The 26,480-nt window shown below is 42.9% G+C and overlaps 4 protein-coding genes across 5 annotated transcripts; 3 read left to right on the top strand and 1 right to left on the bottom strand.

Moving 5' to 3' along the window:
• The first annotated feature begins 179 nt into the window (after positions 1 to 179).
• LOC128298719 (gamma-tubulin complex component 3) lies at positions 180 to 3,435 on the top strand. Its single transcript, XM_053034491.1, has 3 exons — positions 180 to 308; positions 471 to 655; positions 717 to 3,435. Exons 1-3 carry the CDS (start codon positions 224 to 226, stop codon positions 3,006 to 3,008), a joined length of 2,562 nt encoding a protein of 853 aa, XP_052890451.1. The 5' UTR covers positions 180 to 223; the 3' UTR covers positions 3,009 to 3,435.
• Positions 3,436 to 11,673: 8,238 nt separating this feature from the next.
• Positions 11,674 to 12,138, top strand: LOC128298028 (uncharacterized). Of its 2 annotated transcripts, none has more exons than XM_053033756.1 (2): positions 11,674 to 11,741; positions 11,823 to 12,138. In XM_053033756.1, exon 2 carries the CDS (start codon positions 11,850 to 11,852, stop codon positions 12,078 to 12,080), a length of 231 nt encoding a protein of 76 aa, XP_052889716.1. In that variant the 5' UTR covers positions 11,674 to 11,741; positions 11,823 to 11,849; the 3' UTR covers positions 12,081 to 12,138. The 2 variants fall into 2 exon arrangements, with proteins under 2 accessions (XP_052889716.1, XP_052889717.1); XM_053033757.1 differs by having other exon boundaries at positions 11,680 to 11,741; positions 11,795 to 12,138.
• Positions 12,139 to 12,933: 795 nt separating this feature from the next.
• Positions 12,934 to 23,458, top strand: LOC128297140 (SH2B adapter protein 2). The gene is made up of 5 exons (XM_053032710.1): positions 12,934 to 14,139; positions 19,728 to 19,859; positions 19,932 to 20,165; positions 20,271 to 21,494; positions 22,904 to 23,458. The coding sequence occupies exons 1-5, from the start codon at positions 13,636 to 13,638 to the stop codon at positions 23,174 to 23,176; spliced, it is 2,367 nt and encodes a 788-aa protein (XP_052888670.1). The 5' UTR covers positions 12,934 to 13,635; the 3' UTR covers positions 23,177 to 23,458.
• A 117-nt stretch (positions 23,459 to 23,575) lies between these two features.
• On the bottom strand, positions 23,576 to 24,527 carry LOC128297884 (peptide deformylase, mitochondrial-like). The gene is made up of 2 exons (XM_053033598.1): positions 23,983 to 24,527; positions 23,576 to 23,914 (listed from the first exon to the last, which is right to left on the bottom strand). Exons 1-2 carry the CDS (start codon positions 24,373 to 24,375, stop codon positions 23,600 to 23,602), a joined length of 708 nt encoding a protein of 235 aa, XP_052889558.1. The 5' UTR covers positions 24,376 to 24,527; the 3' UTR covers positions 23,576 to 23,599.
• Positions 24,528 to 26,480: the final 1,953 nt, after the last annotated feature.

The following is a 26,480-nucleotide window of genomic DNA, read 5'->3' as shown; positions in this document are numbered from 1 at the left end:
TTCCTAATTTTCTCAGTATTGTAATATCACCTCAAACTTAATACAAACACAAAGAAACTGATTTTTAAGGTGTTGGCCATTTTTTACATGATGAATAAGTATTAATTCCCCAAAATCTATTTCAAGATTTGTCATCGCGGGTATCGCACTACTGATGAAAACGAACCATTGTTGAAAAACGGCGTAGTGCGAGTCGCTTCATTTGCGAGCGATCAATACGAAAATGAGCCGAAATCCACAGCCCAACTTTCCGGTCATTTACGAACTACTGAAACAGCTTTGCCAGAATCTTGCTGGAGACCGATCGAGTAAGTTATTTTCCTTCTTTCCCAAGCAAATACCGGTGATTCTGTACACTAGAACAAAATATCAACTCCTCCGCAGAGCGTCTTGTTGGCAGATGCTTTGTTTTGTTTGGGTATCATTTGCCGATGCTAATTGTGTTTTCCATCATATTGTTGATTCCACAGACGATGTGCTGAAAGAAGTGACCCGGCTCATTGCGAACAAACCGAATTCTATCGCGTACCATGGCACCACATCGGTAGCAGCGAACGAATCAACGATAGTGGCGCGTATCAACAGACTGCTTGCCTCTAGAAGCCAAGCCAGCGTGAACGTCTTCAATGGTTTTTACGAGGAGCTGGTATCAATGGTAAGGCCCATTTGTTGCATGGCGGAATAACTGAAACGTTCATACATGTTAATGATTTTAGACCGAGAGCAAACAACGGACTCCCATTTTGGAATTCCTTTTCCATCTGGCCGATTCGGACAAGAGTGCAAGTGCAAGCGGACTGCAGGTGGATCTGCGGAACGACTTAGGTTGTGCCGGCACACTGGATAGTGTGTTTTCGAAGCTTAGCGTAGACTCTGGCATTAGCGGAAGCCAACGGTTGGTGAAATCAAGGTCCGGTGGTACCGTATCCGGTTCGACTGGTAGTCTCTGTGACACAAAAGCACTGGTGGCGGATGATGCGCAACTTCAGATTGCCGATCGGAACGAGCTGGAAGATCTGCTGATTCAGGACGTCATATATGCGTGCACGGGCATCGAGGGAAAGTATCTCCGAAAGAACTTCGTTACGGGCGAATTTAAGTTGGACCACATTCATGGCCGTAATTTGAACGCTTGTGACGCAGGCATGCTGCTACGTTTGGCCGAGGTCGGCTATTTCTACAACAAAGTGTGCAGGTTCACTAACCCCAAAAGCGATTCCTATTTGATGGGCAACTTCGGACAGGGATACATAACTGCGCTGCAAAAAGAGCTAACCAACTATTATGGATTGATTGCGAATCTGCAGGAGAATTTGGACCGTCAGCGACAGACAGGGGATAGTGCCGAACGTATGACACTAATTCGTACGATGGTGTGGCTTGTAGAACCGATGGAACGTCTGCAGTGGCTAGCAGTTATCTCGGAAGCATGCCGGGAGGTAAAAGGTGGCGCCCTCGCATCGGCTATTCACAAATTTATCTGGCACGGCGATCCAATGGTACGAACCATCTCGCGAGAACTGTTGCAATCCGCGTGCATTCCGTTGCAACAGATGCTTACGCAGTGGCTAACGGATGGTAAGATCGTTGATCCGCATTGCGAGTTCTTCATCGAAGAACTGACGGACGTCGGATACAATCGGTTGTGGCATGATGAGTTTCGCTTGCGATCCTCAATGGTACCTTCGTTTATTCCGGATTCGTTGGCGAAACAAATATTGGTCATAGGGAAAAGCATAAATTTCCTGCGCGAAATATGCAAAGACCGAACCACGGTACCGGAACGAACAGATCTGAAGAAATGTTTGGACGAGCATCTGGATTATCTGTACAGTCCGCACAATAATACGGAACTGCACGTGCTAATCGACAGTGTGTATCTGAAGACCTCAAAACGTGTGCTTGACATCGTGCTCGGGCCACATCAGTTGTTCACCCATTTGAAGGCAATGCGTGACTATCTGCTATTAGGGCAGGGGAACTTTGCTGATGTGTTGATGGAAAATTTAAAGGAAGAATTGGATCGCCCGGCCAAGGACATTTACCAACAGGAACTGTTCTCGATTGTGGCAGCCGCCGTCCGCAAATCGGCCGACGAGCAAGAGGAACCCACTGTGCTGAACTACTTAGACGTTCACTTTCTCAGCCCGTGTGAGGGTGACACCGGTTGGGACGTATTCTGCCTAACGTACAAAGTGCAAGGACCGTTAGTAACAATTTTCCAGCCAGTGCAGTGCACCTATCGGGCGCTGTTCAAGCAGCTGTGGAACATGAAGCGTTTCGAGTTCATCCTGTACGGCATCTGGCGCAACCATATGTTAAGCACGCGATGCTACAAGCCTATAGCAAACGATATCAGCGTGATAAAACAACATCTCCAAACGTATTGCTCGAAGATGATCAACATCATCTCGCAGATGCAGTACTATATACTGTACGAGGTAATTGAATGTTCCTGGGAACAGTTCAGTGCGCGCGTTAAACAGGTCAAGGCGCTTGACGATGTGCTGGAGGCGCACGATAAATTTCTGGAACGTATTCGCACCGGCATCTTCCTGGACCAGTCGACCCATTTGTTCAGCAGCTGCCTAGAGCAAATATTCACCTCCGTGCGCAAGCTGGATGAATGGCAGATGAATTTTTACAAGCTGTGCAATCGGGAAATGGACGCAAGGAAAGCGTTCGAGGATTATATCAAATCGAGCGAAGCGAAGGGAACGTACGGCGTGAATGCCGAACGAGCGCTTGAGCGCGACGAAGAGTTGCAGGACTTCGAGGCGAAGCTGCTGCAGTGTCAAAAAGCGCTTAATGCGATTGGCGTGGAGTATGAAAATTCAGTGGGCCATTTCCTGTATCAGCTCGCTACATCGCCCATGGAATCGTTACCGCAGTTGTGTATGCGACTGGATTACAACGAGTATTACAAGCATCGCGACGAACGGTTAAGCGTTCCGCTCACGTTTCAGCATATGCGCAAGAGCATGGCAAATAACTTTGGCCGCAAATGATCCAGCGAGGAAATGCGCCAGGAATGTTCACAGCAGGAAATCCCATCCAGAGCTGAACAGCTGGTCCAATCCGAGCTGCAGGTTGTGAAACCGAATCGAAAGCAGGCAATGGATTTTCTTATCCATAATCGTTCAACATGGTTAACGAGTTATAATTGCTGCGACGTTATGTAGGTTTTGTGTTTGTGAGCAATGGTACTTTGGTCTTTGTTTTGTGTAAAAATGCATTGCTGCTGTGCCAATCTGTTTGTTTCTTGTCTGTTTGTAGTTGAAAGGTTAAAACCTAATAAATGAAGGAGTTCTGGAGAATTTTATATACGTGCATTAGTTGTATAGTAGAAAAATATCACCACAAAAGTAAACGATTTGATGATGCTGTATCTCCTTCACCGGGTCTGCAGGATTGCAAACATTCTTTTATAATATTGTTCCCTTTGTCCCTATTGGTCTTATTCTTGACGAAATGACTATTTGTGTAATATATTCATATGGCATAACAGCCAAAACAACGCACAAGTTACCAACATCAGCTATATCAATGCACACAGTTGTTGGATTAAAATAGAAATGAAATGAAATACATGTACGTTTTGCAGGTAGCGTGTTTTAGCACTGCGGTTGCAAGAGGCAAGCTTTTATTTGAAAGAAACGAGTGCACTGCCCTATTACACAGGCGCAGGTGTACTCATGAGGCTGTATCTCTTCCACCGGGTCTGCAGGATTGCAAACATTCTTTTATAATATTGTTCCCATTGTCCCTATTGGTCTTATTCTTGACGAAATGACTATTTGTGTAATATATTCATACGGCATAACAGCCAAAACAACGCACAAGTTCCCAACAACAGCTATATCAATGCACACAGGTGTTGGATTAAAATAGAAATGAAATGAAATACATGTACGTTTTGCAGGTAGCGTGTTTTAGCACTGCGGTTGCAAGAGGCAAGCTTTTATTTGAAAGAAAGGAGTGCACTGCCCTATTACACAGGCAGGTATAATCATGAGGCTGTATCTCCTTCACCGGGTCTGCAGGATTGCAAACATTCTTTTATAATATTGTTCCCTTTGTCCCTATTGGTCTTATTCTTGACGAAATGACTATTTGTGTAATATATTCATATGGCATAACAGCCAAAACAACGCACAAGTTCCCAACAACAGCTATATCAATGCACACAGGTGTTGGATTAAAATAGAAATGAAATGAAATACATGTACGTTTTGCAGGTAGCGTGTTTTAGCACTGCGGTTGCAAGAGGCAAGCTTTTATTTGAAAGAAAGGAGTGCACTGCCCTATTACACAGGCAGGTATAATCATGAGGCTGTATCTCCTTCACCGGGTCTGCAGGATTGCAAACATTCTTTTATAATATTGTTCCCTTTGTCCCTATTGGTCTTATTCTTGACGAAATGACTATTTGTGTAATATATTCATATGGCATAACAGCCAAAACAACGCACAAGTTACCAACATCAGCTATATCAATGCACACAGTTGTTGGATTAAAATAGAAATGAAATGAAATACATGTACGTTTTGCAGGTAGCGTGTTTTAGCACTGCGGTTGCAAGAGGCAAGCTTTTATTTGAAAGAAAGGAGTGCACTGCCCTATTACACAGGCAGGTATAATCATGAGGCTGTATCTCCTTCACCGGGTCTGTAGGATTGCAAACATTCTTTTATAATATTGTTCCCTTTGTCCCTATTGGTCTTATTCTTGACGAAATGACTATTTGTGTAATATATTCATATGGCATAACAGCCAAAACAACGCACAAGTTCCCAACAACAGCTATATCAATGCACACAGGTGTTGGATTAAAATAGAAATGAAATGAAATACATGTACGTTTTGCAGGTAGCGTGTTTTAGCACTGCGGTTGCAAGAGGCAAGCTTTTATTTGAAAGAAAGGAGTGCACTGCCCTATTACACAGGCAGGTATAATCATGAGGCTGTATCTCCTTCACCGGGTCTGCAGGATTGCAAACATTCTTTTATAATATTGTTCCCTTTGTCCCTATTGGTCTTATTCTTGACGAAATGACTATTTGTGTAATATATTCATATGGCATAACAGCCAAAACAACGCACAAGTTACCAACATCAGCTATATCAATGCACACAGGTGTTGGATTAAAATAGAAATGAAATGAAATACATGTACGTTTTACAGGTAGCGTGTTTTAGCAATGCGGTTGCAAGAGGCAAGCTTTTATTTGAAAGAAAGGAGTGCACTGCCCTATTACACAGGCAGGTATAATCATGAGGCTGTATCTCCTTCACCGGGTCTGCAGGATTGCAAACATTCTTTTATAATATTGTTCCCTTTGTCCCTATTGGTCTTATTCTTGACGAAATGACTATTTGTGTAATATATTCATATGGCATAACAGCCAAAACAACGCACAAGTTACCAACATCAGCTATATCAATGCACACAGTTGTTGGATTAAAATAGAAATGAAATGAAATACATGTACGTTTTGCAGGTAGCGTGTTTTAGCACTGCGGTTGCAAGAGGCAAGCTTTTATTTGAAAGAAAGGAGTGCACTGCCCTATTACACAGGCAGGTATAATCATGAGGCTGTATCTCCTTCACCGGGTCTGTAGGATTGCAAACATTCTTTTATAATATTGTTCCCTTTGTCCCTATTGGTCTTATTCTTGACGAAATGACTATTTGTGTAATATATTCATATGGCATAACAGCCAAAACAACGCACAAGTTCCCAACAACAGCTATATCAATGCACACAGGTGTTGGATTAAAATAGAAATGAAATGAAATACATGTACGTTTTGCAGGTAGCGTGTTTTAGCACTGCGGTTGCACGAGGCAAGCTTTTATTTGAAAGAAAGGAGTGCACTGCCCTATTACACAGGCAGGTATAATCATGAGGCTGTATCTCCTTCACCGGGTCTGCAGGATTGCAAACATTCTTTTATAATATTGTTCCCTTTGTCCCTATTGGTCTTATTCTTGACGAAATGACTATTTGTGTAATATATTCATATGGCATAACAGCCAAAACAACGCACAAGTTACCAACATCAGCTATATCAATGCACACAGTTGTTGGATTAAAATAGAAATGAAATGAAATACATGTACGTTTTGCAGGTAGCGTGTTTTAGCACTGCGGTTGCAAGAGGCAAGCTTTTATTTGAAAGAAACGAGTGCACTGCCCTATTACACAGGCAGGTATAATCATGAGGCTGTATCTCCTTCACCGGGTCTGTAGGATTGCAAACATTCTTTTATAATATTGTTCCCTTTGTCCCTATTGGTCTTATTCTTGACGAAATGACTATTTGTGTAATATATTCATATGGCATAACAGCCAAAACAACGCACAAGTTCCCAACAACAGCTATATCAATGCACACAGGTGTTGGATTAAAATAGAAATGAAATGAAATACATGTACGTTTTGCAGGTAGCGTGTTTTAGCACTGCGGTTGCAAGAGGCAAGCTTTTATTTGAAAGAAAGGAGTGCACTGCCCTATTACACAGGCAGGTATAATCATGAGGCTGTATCTCCTTCACCGGGTCTGCAGGATTGCAAACATTCTTTTATAATATTGTTCCCTTTGTCCCTATTGGTCTTATTCTTGACGAAATGACTATTTGTGTAATATATTCATATGGCATAACAGCCAAAACAACGCACAAGTTACCAACATCAGCTATATCAATGCACACAGTTGTTGGATTAAAATAGAAATGAAATGAAATACATGTACGTTTTGCAGGTAGCGTGTTTTAGCACTGCGGTTGCAAGAGGCAAGCTTTTATTTGAAAGAAACGAGTGCACTGCCCTATTACACAGGCGCAGGTGTACTCATGAGGCTGTATCTCTTCCACCGGGTCTGCAGGATTGCAAACATTCTTTTATAATATTGTTCCCTTTGTCCCTATTGGTCTTATTCTTGACGAAATGACTATTTGTGTAATATATTCATACGGCATAACAGCCAAAACAACGCACAAGTTCCCAACAACAGCTATATCAATGCACACAGGTGTTGGATTAAAATAGAAATGAAATGAAATACATGTACGTTTTGCAGGTAGCGTGTTTTAGCACTGCGGTTGCAAGAGGCAAGCTTTTATTTGAAAGAAACGAGTGCACTGCCCTATTACACAGGCAGGTGTACTCATGAGGCTGTATCTCTTCCACCGGGTCTGCAGGATTGCAAACATTCTTTTATAATATTGTTCCCATTGTCCCTATTGGTCTTATTCTTGACGAAATGACTATTTGTGTAATATATTCATACGGCATAACAGCCAAAACAACGCACAAGTTCCCAACAACAGCTATATCAATGCACACAGGTGTTGGATTAAAATAGAAATGAAATGAAATACATGTACGTTTTGCAGGTAGCGTGTTTTAGCACTGCGGTTGCAAGAGGCAAGCTTTTATTTGAAAGAAAGGAGTGCACTGCCCTATTACACAGGCAGGTATAATCATGAGGCTGTATCTCCTTCACCGGGTCTGCAGGATTGCAAACATTCTTTTATAATATTGTTCCCTTTGTCCCTATTGGTCTTATTCTTGACGAAATGACTATTTGTGTAATATATTCATATGGCATAACAGCCAAAACAACGCACAAGTTACCAACATCAGCTATATCAATGCACACAGTTGTTGGATTAAAATAGAAATGAAATGAAATACATGTACGTTTTGCAGGTAGCGTGTTTTAGCACTGCGGTTGCAAGAGGCAAGCTTTTATTTGAAAGAAACGAGTGCACTGCCCTATTACACAGGCGCAGGTGTACTCATGAGGCTGTATCTCTTCCACCGGGTCTGCAGGATTGCAAACATTCTTTTATAATATTGTTCCCATTGTCCCTATTGGTCTTATTCTTGACGAAATGACTATTTGTGTAATATATTCATACGGCATAACAGCCAAAACAACGCACAAGTTCCCAACAACAGCTATATCAATGCACACAGGTGTTGGATTAAAATAGAAATGAAATGAAATACATGTACGTTTTGCAGGTAGCGTGTTTTAGCACTGCGGTTGCAAGAGGCAAGCTTTTATTTGAAAGAAACGAGTGCACTGCCCTATTACACAGGCAGGTATAATCATGAGGCTGTATCTCCTTCACCGGGTCTGCAGGATTGCAAACATTCTTTTATAATATTGTTCCCTTTGTCCCTATTGGTCTTATTCTTGACGAAATGACTATTTGTGTAATATATTCATATGGCATAACAGCCAAAACAACGCACAAGTTACCAACATCAGCTATATCAATGCACACAGGTGTTGGATTAAAATAGAAATGAAATGAAATACATGTACGTTTTACAGGTAGCGTGTTTTAGCAATGCGGTTGCACGAGGCAAGCTTTTATTTGAAAGAAAGGAGTGCACTGCCCTATTACACAGGCAGGTGTACTCATGAGGCTGTATCTCTTCCACCGGGTCTGCAGGATTGCAAACATTCTTTTATAATATTGTTCCCTTTGTCCCTATTGGTCTTATTCTTGACGAAATGACTATTTGTGTAATATATTCATATGGCATAACAGCCAAAACAACGCACAAGTTACCAACATCAGCTATATCAATGCACACAGGTGTTGGATTAAAATAGAAATGAAATGAAATACATGTACGTTTTACAGGTAGCGTGTTTTAGCAATGCGGTTGCACGAGGCAAGCTTTTATTTGAAAGAAAGGAGTGCACTGCCCTATTACACAGGCGCAGGTGTACTCATGAGGCTGTATCTCTTCCACCGGGTCTGCAGGATTGCAAACATTCTTTTATAATATTGTTCCCATTGTCCCTATTGGTCTTATTCTTGACGAAATGACTATTTGTGTAATATATTCATACGGCATAACAGCCAAAACAACGCACAAGTTCCCAACAACAGCTATATCAATGCACACAGGTGTTGGATTAAAATAGAAATGAAATGAAATACATGTACGTTTTGCAGGTAGCGTGTTTTAGCACTGCGGTTGCACGAGGCAAGCTTTTATTTGAAAGAAAGGAGTGCACTGCCCTATTACACAGGCAGGTGTACTCATGAGGCTGTATCTCTTCCAGCGGATCTGCAGGATTGCAAACATTCTTTTATAATATTGTTCCCTTTGTCCCTATTGGTCTTATTCTTGACGAAATGACTATTTGTGTAATATATTCATATGGCATAACAGCCAAAACAACGCACAAGTTCCCAACAACAGCTATATCAATGCACACAGGTGTTGGATTAAAATAGAAATGAAATGAAATAGAATGAATGAAACATACATGTACGTTTTGCAGGTAGCGTGTTTTAGCAATGCGATTGCACGAGGCAAGCTTTTATTTGAAAGAAAGGAGTGCACTGCCCTATTACACAGGCAGGTGTACTCATGAGGCTGTATCTCTTCCACCTGGGTCTGCAGGATTGCAAACATTCTTTTATAACATTGTTCCCTTTGTCCCTATTGGTCTTATTCTTGACGAAATGACTATTTGTGTAATATATTCATATGGCATAACAGCCAAAACAACGCATAAGTTACCAACATCAGCTATATCAATGCACACAGGTGTTGGATTAAAATAGAAATGAAATGAAATACATGCACGTTTTGCAGGTAGCGTGTTTTAGCACTGCGGTTGCAAGAGGCAAGCTTTTATTTGAAAGAAAGGAGTGCACTGCCCTATTACACAGGCAGGTATAATCATGATGCGTATCTCTTCCACCGGGTCTGCAGGATTGCAAACATTCTTTTATAATATTGTTCCCTTTGTCCCTATTGGTCTTATTCTTGACGAAATGACTATTTGTGTAATATATTCCCAAATAGCCTGAAACGTTTGAAATCGAACCATAACGCTGCTAGAGGGCTGCTTAGTGAAAAAGCGAACCATGTGTGAACCTTGGGGTTGCTTAAACCGCACGCAGCGCACGATGGAACTCGTGAGTTCCAAAGTAGTCGGTTAAAAGTTCCCGACGGAACTATGCGGTTCTTTTGGAAGCACACGGTACTCGTTGGAACTTTGTTTACAATATGATAGCTCTACTGTCAAATGACGGCTCCGCAAACGACGCCATCCGTTTCGGGAAGTTGTAAGTGAAAATAAAATGGTTTTAATCCACGTAAAGGTGTATTAAATCAACGTGCTGGATTCCAATTCGCATCTGATTTATGCGTACGATTAAGGATGAGGGTCCTCCTTATGTACTCCAGTCATCATATCCTTGCGATCGCGAGGTTATCTGCTCCTGCAACATAGTTCGTAGCGCATACTCTTCTGTGATTAAGGCTCACAAACTACGGCAAAGTTCGTAGCACCCGCCGATTGAAAGTGATAATAAGTGGCATTCGTTTGTTTTGTGTTATTGTGTAATAAAAAGTCAACGATACATAAATATATATATACAATTATTTTGCAATAGTTTCCAAAAAAATAAAATCCGAAATAACAATTGATACCTAAATAGACAAAACATGAAAAAGAATGTACACGAAAATGTTAACTTTTTCCATTTAGATTGGTATCATTTATATATGTATTTTCTAGGATGTGACGTAATAAAACTAAATAGCCGAATTAGTAAAGTAGTTGTTCTGCTGTCTCTGAAAACCCCTAGGTTCGAATCTCAGAAAACGATACTTAATAAATAAGAAAAAAGCAACATAAAGCCATAGATATGAACAGCTCCACCGTGTAGTCAGGCATTCACATTTTTTGACGTTTTGGCCGAGGGCTGCTTAAAGGTTGCTTAAAAGTTCGCGGAACTTCGAGGCTGGTTATCTACTGCAAACAACCTATTTAAAGATCGATCTTTAGCGTTGCCAAATTGGCTGCTTAAGCAAATCTGGCTACTTGGGTTATATATATGTATATATGTAATATATAATATATGTGGCATAACAGCCAAAACAACGCACAAGTTACCAACATCAGCTATATCAATGCACACAGGTGTTGGATTAAAATAGAAATGAAATGAAATACATGTACGTTTTGCAGGTAGCGTGTTTTAGCACTGCGGTTGCACGAGGCAAGCTTTTATTTGAAAGAAAGGAGTGCACTGCCCTATTACACAGGCAGATATAATCATGATGCGTATCTCTTCAACCGGGTCTGCAGGATTGCAAACATTCTTTTATAATATTGTTCCCCTTGTCCCTATTGGTCTCATCCAATCGCAAAAACAGCTCAGAAAAAAGTGGCACAAAATATTTTTTGCTGCGGCACAACTTTTTGTACAGCGGTTGATGTTTTGTGCCGCCATGACAGTTGGTCCTATGAGGTGTTATTAAGACGTCTTTCCGCGGTCTTTTCATCCCCGAAAAGATCGCGGAAAGACGTTTTTTCATGTGCCGTTTTGGAGCTTGGGATGATAGCCAAAACAACACACAAGGTACCAACATCAACAATGGCAATACACACAGTCGTTGGCTTTAATAAAAAAATTGTTGAAAAATCGTCTGATTGTGCATAAAACTTGTACGATAAATTATGCAATACACTGTAGGTACAATTTAACGTTGAGTTTTCACTTAATATGCCGTAAAAACGATTTTGAAATAAATGAACTCGCCAACTAGTAGTATAAACACAAAACATCGGTCTTTTCGTGGGTTCTTTGCAGCCTGGGTTGCAGCCTGGGTTGCTAACCAGGTGTCATAGTGACAGCAGCGAAAGATGTGAAATATCGCAAAAAAGAGCAAAACACGATTACGTGAATAGAGTGAGTAGCAAATGTGTTTAGGAAGAATTTTACAAGAAATATTCCAATTTTAGCTTTTGTTTTCATCGTCCTTCTCCGTAGCAAACCGACCGACTCCGTGTGGCAAAGATGGCAGCGTCATCTCAGGCGAGCCGTGGTCTTACGGCCCTTTTCAAACGCGGGTGGAACGAAATCCCAGAAGTGGTCGGTTCGTCAGTGATAGCACTAATTGGAATCGGTCTGAGTGTGGTCGGATTGACCAACTACTATCGCAAAGGCTCCGATAACCGCCGTTACAAGCTAACGTACGTTGTGATGCGTCCGGACGATCCCCGAGCGGCGCACATTCGCCAGGATTAGTCTACGCCATACTCTGCTGTTCGGTTAGATCTAAATAAACTGTGTTTACTCATGTAAAAGCTCTGTACATTTATTATATTATGTGGGTGGAAAATGACTAGCTCCCTATGCGGTACTCATTGCATGCGCGCTTTCCGAACGGCTTCAATTTTATCCAGCAGTATTTGTTTTCCCTCCAAGTCTTCCTTGTTCAAGCGGTCACGTTCCTCCTCTAGCCCGGTCATAAACTTATCCCTGGTGATAGGCGAAGTGAAGTCTTTTATAAAGTGTTGCGGTCTAGGTGAACTCAGTGAATCTTACCGATTATAGAATGCAACTCCAAACCCGACTAAAATGCTCCCAAACACGATGGGAAAACGGAGTGCGGTTCCAGCCGGATAGGACATTTTTATGTATGCTAAATGCAACACAACCAGCACGAAAACAATTGCTCATGACAGCAGGCGCACAGAAGTCTCGAATGCAACCGCCAGGAAAATGCACTGACATGTTGCATTTTATTATTCAATAGCACGATTTGCGGTGAATTTCAATTTTTTACAGCATTTTTCAAAATGCAGAACATGCTGCTAGGAATTCTAGTGTTAAAATTGTCGACACAAAAATAATGTCATTGTTACAATTTAAGCTTTTCGATTGTTTTGAGTAATTTGAGTAAAATCGTAATTTTGTAATGTTGAGGAAAGAGTATATAATACGCCTTAAATAAATCTCAAAAGAACTTCAAATAAAATGATTGCCACAATCCCAAAACGATGAGATGAATATTGGACGCAAGCACAAGGGTTTAACACGGCTCGGTGGTAAATAGTCAACCGGAATGGTCGGGACACTATCCCACAGTGCATGTGTAGCCACGGGCATAGAAAAAAGTTTACAACATCACGGGAATAGACAGAATAATAAAAAAAATCTACATTGAATTAAAATTTCTATCACGAGTTCAATGCATGCAGTGTAGTGCGTGGTGCGACTAGTTACAGTAAGGGCGTATACAAGTCCGCTGGGTCTGCTTTCAGGTGAATGTGAAGCAAAGTGTTGTGTTGCCTCGGTGCTAGGTGCAAGAATCTAGCCGACTGCCGCCCCCCTGTTTGGTAGCATATTCCTGCATATTTCGTTTACATCAGCAATGCTGCACGTCCTATCGCAGTAGGCCAGCGTGCCGTATTATCTCTTCCCCGCGGTAACCCGCAAACGCGCGTCTGCCGATAGTTGCAGCCGGAAGAATGTTCCACGGTACCCCGAGATGGCAATCGGGCGGAGCGATTGGTTGTGTGTGAGTGCCAAACCGCGTACGGTTGGTAGTGAAAAGTGAGCAATCTGTTACGATTAGCGCATCCCATGTCGGAACACCAGGTGCCCTAGCGCAGACAGTGTGAGGTCGTGTGGTGGTTAGTCGGAGTGTCATCCGGAACGAAGGGAAAGGCAGAGTGGCAAGTGAATTCTGGGGGGGTGGTATTGTGATAGGTGTGCGGTTGGTAAGGTGTTTCCGGAGTAGGTGGCCTGTGCGGCAGTGCTACCAGTGGGAGAAAGCGTGGGAGAAAAATAAACAAAAATGATGGCCAATTTGACAGATGGTGATCAAAGTTTTTGCAGTGTGACAGTTCCGCAGCAGCAACAGCATCAACTAGCCAGCAGTGTCGGGGGAGTGGGCGGTGGCGGTGCCAGTGGGAATGTGGCGCATACCGGCAACGCCTTGCACGTAGGCGTCGCCGGTGCCGGTGGTGGCGGTGAAGATGGTGAGAGCGGCTTGGGCAGTACGGTTACCGTTGGAACGGCATCGTCCGCGGCGATGATGGGATCGATGACGCCGACGCCGACCGCATCCACGACGACACTGTCGGCAACGCCAACCGTTGGAACGTGGACGGAATTTTGCGAGCGTCACGCACGGGCGGCCGCAGCGGACTTTGCCCGAGCGTGCGTAAATTACGTCACCAACAATCTGCCGGAAGTGGCCCGCCATACGATCTCCCATCGGGATTTTATGCGCCGGTTTGTCCACTGCTTCGAGTCTCGCTTCGAGGACGAGTTTCAGCGCCGACGAGCACAACCTAAGGTAAGGCCCTTTTTTGTTATTTATCCATAGTATGCTCGATTGTTTTTTAGGTTTCTTGTTGGCCGCAGCCAAACACCAGCATTACGTGACAAACAATTAGCGAAGAATTGGAAGAAACATTGAACCACATCTAGCGGGTTTTGTCGCGTTCGATATGGGTTGTGGGACAGTGTGGGACACAACATGCTACGAGAGACGAATTAGAATGGAAGAAAAATCGTAAACAGGACATACTGTCCATCCGTATAACGTCGCAGCGTGAAATGCTCGCTGGAGCCGTAATTAATCCCACTGCAGGATCTTGCTCGGCTACAACAAGATACAATCGCTCGATTATCGCTCAACAACCATGTACGGTTGTCGGAATGCGTCACCGAGAATGGGTTCACGATAGTGCCGTGAAGTACGCTTAAATATTTAACTAACTTTAAAAAGTGGCAGACATTAAACTAGAGCGTACATTCAGCTTCAAAACAAACCACTCTGCACCACTGCTCGCGAACCGGCAACGTCATTGATCAGACGAACTGTGTAATCAAAGCAGGCAGCTGACGCATACATTTGCAACCTGACCTGAGGCGATGTCAGCAGCATCCAATGAACCTACCCGGTCGAATGTTTCTTTTTTTCATAGTAGCCCGGGTTCATTCATAATATTTTCGTACCTAATCTTTCTCTTCTTCTCTCGCTATCGCTTTGTAACAAAGCTTTGCGTGTGCTTATTCGTCCATTTCCCTGGAAACGCGCACCACCTCAACATTCTTCCTTGCCACCCTTGGTTACCTACTATTCAAAGCAAGGCCTTCCATTTGCGTAAGGATTTTAGTTACCATCACCCACCCCGACTGCTAATCCTCCGGGCGCACCACTTTCATTGTTATGAATGACGGGGTGTGTATTGGTGGGTGGTTTCATTTTCAGAACCTACATCCACCGTACCGAAAAGCTTTCTCCTACGCATCCTACGCAAATTTGTGCACAGAATAAAATTTTCCCTCATGCGCGCATTGAACGTGCATCCGAGGAGGTGAAACAAACAGGTGACCGTGTAAATGGATTACAAATCTTGTTTTCTTATCATATCATAACAGAGGGAGCAAAGTCGAAGGAAGTGTGGGTAGATTCCCGTGGGGAGAGTGTATCCATCACTTTGTTATGCTTATCGTACATGTTCTTACAAAACACAAAGTGCAATCCAAATCGGGGGCTTTGGAAGCGATTTTTGGATAATAGAATGCGAGAGCACAAAAGGTGACATCATTGAACAAATATTAGACAAAAGTTTAGTTGCCGGTACATGCAACAATTACAACCGTTCTGTGAGCCACACCCATAGCATTTTCCTTTGGTGTGTTACGTTAAAGCTTTATTCGATTAAAGTTCCGTAAACGATTGAACATTGATTGAATATAATTGATTATACGAAACAAAATGTAGGTCGTTTTTGTCGAAGTATTAACATCAATCGTGATATTCAGCTCACTGTTGCTGTTGCTGTACTCTTAATTAATTAATTTTAGTCAATCGTCTAATAAGTAATCCAATCATCCGTCGATTCAAGCTTAACCGGGGCATGGCAGACTAAGCACGAAATAGTATTCGAGTTGATGAATAATTCCAGTACATGAAGTAGAACACGAAGTTCAACGAATTACTATCGAGTAGAAATTAGATTTCAGGCAGATATAGTAAATAGTAAAAATATATTCTAAGCGCACCTACTCATTCCATGATCGCTTAGGTAAATAAGTTCTATACGGATCAGCGTGAATTATAAAACTTCCGGACTATGTTTGTAATGCCTTACTACAATTCTTGCGATAATGATTTTATTGCAATGCTATTTATTAATATGAATCAAGCAATTGGAAAACCCCTAGACTTTATTGCTTTGTTTTGTTGTGTGTGCAGACGATACGTAAAAAAAAATACTAGAAGGCAAACGTCTTCTCGCCACAAATTGCCCGAATGTTGCACTGATTGGTTGGCCAGTTATCAAAAAAGTAACACAAGACTTACTCACACGGGATCAGCTGGTTCGATGGCGAGCAAAGCCATCAAAGGGCACGAATGGAACCAGTCAATTTCAAAGGTGTTGTTTTTTGGTCTACTTATCATCCGGAGCGCATTTATTTCTAAGAATGCAATCATATCCGGGAGTAAGGGTGGGTGAATCGGATAAAAGTTTGTGTGTATTATTCTTACCCAGTTTGAATTAAATAAGAAATTATACATATTTCCGTTGTTTTCCCATGGTTAATATTGATATTATTGTTCGAATGTGGTTGAGATATTTGTTTTATGAGTTATTTTGTTATCGTTCGCGAGCATGTAGATTGTTAGTCACTTCACTGCCTGATGTGACTAATACGTTGATTTTTATGTGCAAACAAATAGTTCGTTGACGGATTTGTTTGTATTTTCCCTTATAATATGTGACAATTTATATTCTACTCTGTTTATTCACTCAATCCCGATTATAATTTCGCAATTTAATGTAATAAAAATGAATAAATCAAACAACCCGCTGAGAGTTTCGTCGACTAGCGCCATCTGTTGGGCGGTATTAATACTTTTAATTGTTTCTACACGTTTTTAAGGGGTTAAGGTTTATTTATTATTACAGCTATGAAGCGTTGTTGTTACAGCTATGAAAAATTTACCAAGTACAGGAATGTCCATAATGTCAGTACAAACAACCGTTCCTTCGCACACATATTGGCCACGATCGAATTCTAATGAAAAAATGTGTCCATTAGAATACATCACTCACACCGTAATATGTGGCAGGAATTATTCAGCCCGGATTTGCCAATATTGCCAAGCGGATCAACCTTTGTATCGACCGGGCAGCACCGAGACCAGCCATTCGCGTGCGTGGACCTCCCCATATAAGACGCGAATGCGTGTCGGTATGCAACCGGAGTGCCCCCACCTGTCGTTTGTCTGCAGTCGCTTCGACCCATTCGGGCTGCCATTCGTGTGCCGCCTGTTTGCTTGTTTGTTTGTTTGTTTGCTTTTTTTCCCCGTCGGTTTGCCATTGGCCTTGGCAGGTTTTACGTATGCATGGTTTCGCGCAACAAACCCTTGTTGTGTTTAATGCCGCCAACACAACCGGGCGGTCCGACCGGGCGGGAGGTGTACCATAGGTGCCCGACCGAATGGAACCGTATTCATTCATAAATTTCAAATCGCCACCACCCCGAACACGGACACGCTTGTTGTGGCCTCCCTGTGTCCCCTCCTCGTTTCCACTGCCTTTCTTCGCTTCTGGCATGAATGAATGGGAGTTGTTGTGGTTTGATTTGGTGTGGTTCGCTTTCCTTGTACCGCGGATTGTGTTTGTCCAGTGTGTGTTGTTGCGCGTGTTTGTGGTTTTTGATGGACCGTAGCACCTTCCTACCACCAAATGCTCATAGGTAATAGCGGGAGGAGGGAGTAGCAATCTCTTTTGGGGAGAGCACTCGAACTCTGTGGGTCGTCTTTCGGAGATTAGTAGCCCGGGCGACACACCGTTGGTGGTAATGAACTTCGAGTGTGTGTTTACACAATATTAATCATTCCCCATCGTTCAAGTCGATTGTTGTCAATGTTAGCGGAATGTTATCATCACTCGGACACACCGATCGAAATCCGATCTCATCGCAAAGCGGGTGAGATGATCGTCCGACACATGATCACCGGATCACTGTTTTGGTGTATGGGAGGATATTTATTTTGCATTTGCTTTCTTTCCTCCCCACTTGTATGATAACGAAACTGATGAGTGTGTGATCACACGTTGCATAGGATTTTGTGGCTTTATTTGGTTTGTTTGTTTGTTTATTCAAAAAAGGTTTATCGGACATACGTATGCTTGCAACAGAAATAGATTGTTAAAAAGTCAAAAAATTACAAAGCACCTAACGTGGCGTATTGGCCTATAAGTGCCGCATACAGAAACGTTTAGACGACAATGCGAACTGAACTGACGTCCAACATTTCTGCTGACAATGTGTCGTGATTCTGTGACATGATGTGTCGAGTTTAAGGTAGATAGTTATTACTTTTTCTAAATTCTTTTCAAGTTAAAGTGTGATATGTACTAGAAGATGTGTTTATGAATCCTTGGCCAATTGAAATTGATCCTGTGGGTATCTCTCCGGCACTTCTGTAATGTCAAGTTCAATGATCAACAATTAGGTAAAAAATACAGGCCGGTTCTCTTAAGCAGAGCTGGTGCATCAATTTCACAGCTTGATCAAACCAGCCACAAGCAGGAACTGAGCTCTGCCGTCTTGTGTTTTGATGAGTTCCAGTTGAATAAATCGTGTGACTTAATCAATGCATGCACGCGGCTTCTTCTCGAGGAGAGAAGTTTGATAGGTTCTTGAGATGTCTGTGCTAGCATGTGATTTCCGCGATTAATAAGGTGTTTAATGATTCGGATTTGAAGCTGAATGACTTGTCCATGAGTTCTCTAAAGTCTCTGACACAGCCGTTGTAGGTGGAGAGTTAAGAGAATAAAGAGAGATGTTAGAAAAAGACTTCGAACTACAGTACTAAAAGAAACAGAATTATTCTATTTCATACAAATAAGTATCTTCTGTGCATGCATGCTCAATGTTATATTTGTGGACAGTTATTAAACTGAATGAATGATGTGTAATGATCGTCATCGGACCGATATCACAATTGCCCCATTATTATTCGTTGGAATTACTGGAGAAAACGTGAAGTCACCCTAAGTCATTCTTAATGCGATATGATCGACCAGAGAGAGAGAGAGAGAAATTGATCAAATTCAGGACCTTAAAGATCTTGAAATTGAAGCTTTTTAGAAATATCGAAGGTGGTCTTAGGTGTTGATGTACGATGACATCAACCTGGAACCCGTTGTCCTGAGTTTGTTTGCAGAGCAAATCCATATTGGTCACTGTTTTGCTTTGGTGATTATAGTGTTTACATACAATTAATATTAAGATCAGTTACGTAAAGAGCAGGGTATGCTTAAGAACCACAGGATCATACAACGATCACCCATTTCAGAACTCCCTTTGGTTCAATGATTTTAGTTTCAGTAGACAAACCTGATTGATCGTTAACAAACGTTTGTCAGAATTGGCAAGGATTGGCCTTGAACTAACAAATCTCAATTATGTTTCCAACTCATCAAAAATCCTTCAAAAACAGATGTACGATATGGGTGAGAGAGAAAAAAGGAAGTCTTAAACATGCCCGCCACTGTTGTTGTTTTGCTGGTTTAATTTGCCACCGTTGGCCATGGGTGATAGGTTGGGACGTTGCGCCACTGTGCGATAGATGAAATAAATTGAAGCTGATGATTTTATTGGTTTGCTTGTGTGGCCGATGGTCCGCGTTGCACGTTTCGGTTACGTTAGCCGAGTGCCGCCGTGGGATATCGTGTGACGATCGTGTCAGGAGGACTACACCATCGCCTATCTGTAAAATAACGAATGAACAATGTAGTTCAGTGTAAAATACAGCATAAAAAACCATGAATAATTACAGTAATGCATTTCGAAGTGAAAACCATGCTTTTTCATATCAATAAAACATCTTCTCTCTTTCCCCATTGCGCCCAACAGACTGGAAATGGATCCGCTACGGTGCCGGAGGAAAGCGATTATTCCGAGGATACAGATTCGCCAAAAACCAATCACAAACCGTTCTTCCGACGACTATCGTTCAAAGGGCTCCGTAAGGGCAAGGTAATTCATGTAAGTAACCCACGCAATTTGTTGTCCAGTTCCATTGGCCATCGCGACTAAAATGAGTGCTTTGTTTTTTAGGCATTTTTCCACAAACAACACTCGGACGAGGTGGAACTATCCGAGCGGCGCGCCAGTAAAACTAAACTCGCAAAAATAGTGGTCGAATGTCGGAAGGAGGGCACCGTCAACTACCTTTCGCCGGAAAACCTCGACCAGCCCGGTTCCCAGAAGTGGGAAAAGTGTAAGCTGGTGCTAGTGAAAACGGTCTCAGGATATATGCTGGAATTTTACTCACCACCAAAGTCACAGAAGGTACGCGGTGTAGGGCTGGAATGGTTTACGGCAATTTTAACCTAAGCGTTGCAATGGAGTGTATCTATATAATGTTGTTTGTTTTCTCTCCACTTCTCCTTTTAGCCTCGGAGTGGCGTGTTTTGTTTTCTTATAACGGAAGCTCGTGAAACGACGGCACTGGAAATGCCGGATCACGAGAATACGTTCGTGCTGAAGGCTGGCAATAATATGGAGTACGTCATAGAGGCCCGCGACACGGACGACATGCGCAGCTGGCTTGCCACGATACGCTACTGTATGCGTAGTACGCAAACGACTTCCGAACCATCCGATTCGGTTGCCACGGATTTGATCACCAGCCTCAGTACCTCGATGTCGCACGGTGGCGGAGGAGCGGGCGGTATACCGTCGACGCTGGTGGCATCCAGTGGGCTTGCCACGGACGTGAACAACCTTAGCCTCAATCAATCGCTAACCGGAACAACCGGTGGAACCGGCACGTCCACCATTGGTGCGGTATCGAACGCGCTCGGTGGCACGGTGATACCTGCTGGTACCGGTACGGCCGCGAATGCGAACGCAACCGCCACCGCAACGACTGCCAACGCACCGGAATTGCCTCCCCGTCGGCCGGACGACCGGATATCGTCATCGAGCAATTTCGAGCTGACGGAAAATGATCTGGATCTGTCGCACGAGCACGACACCGACCTGACGGCAATGATGCGCGAGTACCCGTGGTTTCATGGCACGTTGCCACGGTTCGAAGCCGCCCAGCTGGTACTGCGCGAGGGCATCTCTAGTCACGGCGTGTTCCTGGTACGGCAAAGCGAAACGCGCAAGGGCGAGTTTGTGCTCACGTTCAACTTCCAGGGCAAGGCGAAGCATCTGCGCATGACGCTGAACGATCTCGGCCAGTGCCGGGTGCAGCATCTGTGGTTTCCCTCGATCACCGAGATGCTCGAACATTTCCGGCAGCATCCGATACCGCTGGAATCGGGTGGCACTGCCGACGTTACGCTAACCGGGTACGTGCTTACCCCACAGCACCAGCACGTGTTCACGCACCAGCAGGCCCAGCAGCAGCAGCAGCAGCACCAGCAGCAACACCAGCAGTCGGTGTCTGGCTTGCAGGCGGGTCAGCAAACGGCAACCAGTAATAACTACTCCACCACCCTAATCGGTAGCAGCAGCACGAGCAGTAGTAATGCGACCGGTGGCGGTGCTGGTGCTACCACGGCCGTATCCAACTCCTCCCAAAACACACCCAATGCAACCGGAACGACGGGAGCGGCCAGTGGCGGTGGTTCGGCCGCTGGCAGCAATCCTCAAACCAGCCCAAGACATGTGAGATATTAAATTTACGAATAACGAAAACCCTGCCAGAACGCGGAACAGGGACACTACTACTAAAATAGGCAGATACCGACGGAAACAGAGTGTCGATCGAAAGAATAAAACACACAACAAACAGAAGAGGGAAACGAAGAAGAAGATGAAGAAGCAAAACAGACACACAAACACACATACATTCACAAAGAAAACCACATCCCAGATAGACTTGAATGAATGCATACACACGAGAAACAGCAGAAATACATTTCTAAGAATAGTGAGGCGAAACTGAAGAACTGAAGCCAAAATCCAACAAAACATAAACAAAACGAAAAAACAAATGCTAGAAGAAAAGAAAAAAAAATAACAACAGTGTCACTCTATTTCGAAACTTCTATCTAGTTTTTGTTTTGTGCTGTCGTCATTTACCTTGTTCTCATTAGTGTTTGTATGTTTCCATGTGTTATTTTTTAGCGCTCTATTGTTTTCTTACATTTTCCAAATTACGCGAATGTAAAGTTCTGTCCTCGCGCGCGCGCGCTGTTTTTAAACCTTCATTTAACCATCTTCTGCATTGGCCACATATACACTACACGATGACATCGGTGGCCAAATCAGCCAAGAAACGTTTAATTTTTCCTCTTCTGTCTCTCTCGAAATGTCTAAGTTTGTCAAACACATCAACTGCTGGTCTATGTTTTATTGTCTTTCCGTTTCGTTGTTCGAATCTTGTTATAGTTTGTCAAACGTTTCTCATCAACTTCGTTGTTGTCGTTTTGCCCGTTGAGTTTCGTTTCCCGTGTTCGATTCGCCATCTTCCGTTCATCTTGCATCGCTGTGCTTGTGTGCTTGATTTTTTCTCCGGTGTTTTACTATACGACCGTTCGGTTCCGGGATTTTTTTAAAATATCCGACATAGCGCTGTAAACATTCGTTAGTGGGAAGAAAATGGGATTTGTGTTTTATTGTACTTCATCCAGTTGAATCGTTGTTTATGTTTTCTGTGTGTGATGCTGTAATGTTCTTTTATTATCGTAATAATAGTTCGAACTTATACTGTTTTGATTTGTATACGTCACATCACTTTTCACTCACGCGTAGTTTCTTAGTACAATTCTATTCGCGTAGTTTTCTATTTTGAACATAAAATGCATGATTGTATCTTATTGATGTATGCGGCCTCCACATGGCCAAACACGTGACATACACACGCACAGATACAAACGTGCAGGAATTTTAAAAACCGTTCCGGATTTACATTTGCCGGCACATCGATCGCGCGATCGTATCTGATCATATATTTTTCTCTCTTTCTCTCTCTTTTTGTCTTTTCCATACGATGTTGTGTGTGTGTGTACGATTCCGCATATTCGTTTGGGGAATAAACCGAAAACATAACGGATATCCGTTCGTAACGCAAGCCAACGCAAGCGATCACGCTGAACGGAAGTGTGCGTATCAAAACGTGTGACCTGGAACTGTCGCTACAAACGGTCCCGGTTGAGCAGATGAGTTCGCATCTTCACCATTCCCATCATCAGCAACAGCAGCAGCACATTCATCTACATTCGTCACAGCAGCAGCAACAGCCAGGAACAAGTGGCCTAAATCAGGGATCTGCATCCGGTTCCGGACAAACCGGCACGGCGGAAGAAGTGCAACGGGCGGTTGATAATCAGTACAGCTACGTTTGAACGTAATATGACCACGTGCAGTTTTAAGGCTGTAGTGTGAACTATCAATTCATTGTGCAAATTTTAATTTAAGGTAATTCCTTCTTTGAACGCTACGCTATACTTTAAGTTACGTGTGCGTTTTTCGTTTAACTACAGCCTTAAAATATACGTGGCCTTGCGTTGCATTCTTATCCGCGCTAAACGCAACCACACTTCGCAGCCAAACGGTTCGCATCCTTTGGAATTGATTAAATGCGCGCTTGTTAAGAGGGTGTATCTCGTTTGGCAATGTCGGCTATCTACGCCACTAAGATCATTTACCATATTACATACTGTTTCAGTTTTGTTAGTGCAATAAAATTAATAAAATCTCATCGCCATGCTGGAAAAAGGGTCAAACACACAGACCGACTGCGAATGTTTCCTATTGCATAGTGCTGATTATTTATTTGCAAACGTTAACTTTATGCGTCCATTGTTCGCATTGACCGCCTGCCAACAGGTGCAGGTAAAACTTTTCCTATTCATCAGGTCGGTGTATACGATCCCGTTCAGGTGATCCAGCTCATGCTGGGCTATGCGAGCATTCCAACCTTTTAGCTGCAGTTCCTTCGGTTCCCCGTTGGCATCGAAACCTTTTACCAGCACCTCGCGATACCGGGCCACATCTGCCCGATAGCCGCGAACACTTTCGCACGCTTCCGTGTGTGTTACCTTCTCGTAGTTGACCACTTTCAGCTCGGGGTTTATGAAAACCTAAAATAAATGTAAGCATCCTTTCAAATGATATGATATGAAAGCATTAGGACCAGCGATGAAATTACTGTCAGTGGTAGGGGTTCCATTTCGCGCAGTTTATAGTCCGCCTTGGTGTACTGGTCCCGGAGATCGTCCTTAAACTCCATCACGAATGCTCTTAAAGGAAGCCCGAGCTGTGGTGCCGCCAGGCCTACACACTTGTAGGATCGCATCACTTTGACGAGATGTTTGACTAGATACTGTACTTCGGGTGATTTCAGCTCTTTGGCAGGAATTTGGTTCGCCGGGATACGCAGTACGGGATCGCCCAATTGCACGATATGATCGTATGGTGGTTCGTTGCTTTTCGGTTGCCACAGGCTTTGGTACCACTTGGCGAATGATTTGTTCACCCGGCTGCTGGTGCAGAACGTTCGAATGCATGCTTTTATGTGCACTGAGGTCATTTTACACCGCATCACTGAATAACACACGGCACAATGCTCAACCGGCGACTGCGAGGAAGCGATTGTTTATGTAATGTTGACAGCGGCTGTCACAATCAGCTGTTCGCTCTGCGCAGTCGATTGGTTTGTTGACATCCGAACAATACAACGCACACGCACGGGAATTACCTTTCTTCCCTCTATTGTACCACATTTGTGGAGTTATAAAACAATGAAGTACACATCAGATAATTAAGGGATAAAGCATCAAGCATGAAACAAGCAAAACGGGCTGCAGTAAACCGATGAGCAGTACGTATCAAAACGCACTGCCACAGTACACCGTACGTAATCCAGGCAAGTGGAATTGAATACGCCTATGTAACTGATAATACTCATTACAATATTAAACAATATGAGTTATAGTCCTTAGCCCTTAATCCAACATGTATTATAGTATAAGCATGGATTATAGCCGAGGAAACTAATCCTAGACGGAACCGAAACTACGCAGTCTATTACGATGTGTCTTGAATTTGTATAGTTATTTAAAGGGTGTCTCTGGAAAGCCATCAGAAAATCGGATCTTCCCTTTTCCCTTGGCTGGGTAAGAGAAGACGAGCGGATCATAATCAGAGAGAGGGCACATGGCTCTCTCTAATAACCCACAGCTCATCACTTGGCTTTTTTTAGTAGAACCGTCAGCTTACGGCCTACTGATGATGTGCAACCTGACCACGGTTTTCCGGCCCCCTTTTGTCTATGCCACGTGCGTGCTGCGCTAGCGATGTTCAAACCGACCTTCAACGCGCACACCATCCTAAACACGTGGTTGCATCGATACAACCAAACGTCAAATGGAGGCGTTCCATTGTAAACAGACTGCGAACGGCTCGCATGTTCGTTAAATACACGCCAACGCTAATTGCTGGTAATGTTAAAGCCGTGATAAAAGTGTATTCTTTAGGATTAAGTTCTATTATCAATTCAATGAAGGCTTCCCCAGTACCACAAAAGGAATCATTCATCTGGTATGGGCGTTTCGGCAAACGAATGTTGATTCTTTCACGCACTATGGGCAGTGCTGTAATGAAAGTTTTAGTCGTATTATTTTTCAACATAAAATGATATCCTGTAATTCCCAAAGATTGCATCGAGCGGACAACCTTTATTCGTCAAAATCAGCGAATGAAGTGCACGAAACATATGTTTCAGATTCAATTTTAAACGATTCGTCAGAAAACTATTGAAAGCATTGCCATGGAAACAGAACAGTACAAATCTAACCACACTGCGACTGATGTAAGGTTCTATGAGGATTCAAAAAGACCGTTCTTTTGTCGATCTATTCGTTTGCATTGGGTGTGGTACTTTTGTTGAATATTGATCTTTTCCTGTGATATTTCGATTCGCGAACACACGGTGCGTTCTGATTCAGTATATTTATTGTTTGTCTCAGAATTTTTACACATCTTACGATCAGAGTTTTTCAATTAATTAACAGACATTGCCAGTTACACACATGCCCAGGAAGGCTTCCATCGATGTTAATTGAGTATCAACGTTTCGGGATGATGCGTTCCATGGAGTTCACCATTCTCTGGACTAACGCAGCACAATATCCTTTTCCTGCATGTTTCCAAACACCACCGCAAGTACACCCATATGCAATACGTTGTGAGAACATTAACTTTAGATTTTCGCTCTTGGTTTGTTGTTTCCTGTTTCTTCGCACGTTCCTGTGATAATATGCGAGTGTCTTATCCGTTATCCAGAACAGCGGTGTTTTTGTTTATTGTTTTTTAATCATATTCATCACTAGCTTCGGTAATTATCATATATTTTTTGTTAATCGGCTTCAGTTCCCTCCGTATGCTGCATCGACGGAACATATTGGAACATGTAAACATTTACTTAGAACTTTTTTGTTTGTGAAATATTTGTATCGCATTTTTCGTGTTTGTGTTTGGTATGTTTGTTTTTTGTTGTTGTAATAGGTTGTTGGAGTCACACATTTAAATATATGAGATTAAATTTTCACCCTAACACATCATGTTGTCTTCTAATTCACTCCCAACTGCAAAACCGTGCCCGGGAGAGTGTGAAGGTTTTACGACGAAACGGGCCTGATATTCACT

The sequence above is a fragment of the Anopheles moucheti genome, chromosome 2, assembly GCF_943734755.1.
Source record: "Anopheles moucheti chromosome 2, idAnoMoucSN_F20_07, whole genome shotgun sequence".
Classification (NCBI taxonomy): Eukaryota; Metazoa; Arthropoda; class Insecta; order Diptera; family Culicidae; genus Anopheles; species Anopheles moucheti.
The sequence above is the reverse complement of the archived record's forward strand: the minus strand, read 5'-3'. Positions and strand labels throughout refer to the sequence as shown.

Excerpts from the sequence above, each read along its gene's own strand:
- LOC128298028 (XM_053033756.1), top strand. The coding sequence starts at position 11,850 with ATGGCAGCGTCATCTCAGGCGAGCCGTGGTCTTACGGCCCTTTTCAAA.
- LOC128297884 (XM_053033598.1), bottom strand. The coding sequence starts at position 24,375 with ATGCGGTGTAAAATGACCTCAGTGCACATAAAAGCATGCATTCGAACG. Across the intron at positions 23,915-23,982 it reads TGGAACCCCTACCACTGACA|GTTTTCATAAACCCCGAGCT; the intron begins GTAATTTCATCG and ends CATTTATTTTAG.
- LOC128298719 (XM_053034491.1), top strand. The coding sequence starts at position 224 with ATGAGCCGAAATCCACAGCCCAACTTTCCGGTCATTTACGAACTACTG. Across the intron at positions 309-470 it reads TCTTGCTGGAGACCGATCGA|ACGATGTGCTGAAAGAAGTG; the intron begins GTAAGTTATTTT and ends TTGATTCCACAG. Across the intron at positions 656-716 it reads ACGAGGAGCTGGTATCAATG|ACCGAGAGCAAACAACGGAC; the intron begins GTAAGGCCCATT and ends TAATGATTTTAG.
- LOC128297140 (XM_053032710.1), top strand. The coding sequence starts at position 13,636 with ATGATGGCCAATTTGACAGATGGTGATCAAAGTTTTTGCAGTGTGACA. Across the intron at positions 20,166-20,270 it reads CACCACCAAAGTCACAGAAG|CCTCGGAGTGGCGTGTTTTG; the intron begins GTACGCGGTGTA and ends TTCTCCTTTTAG. Across the intron at positions 21,495-22,903 it reads CTCAAACCAGCCCAAGACAT|CCAACGCAAGCGATCACGCT; the intron begins GTGAGATATTAA and ends TCGTAACGCAAG.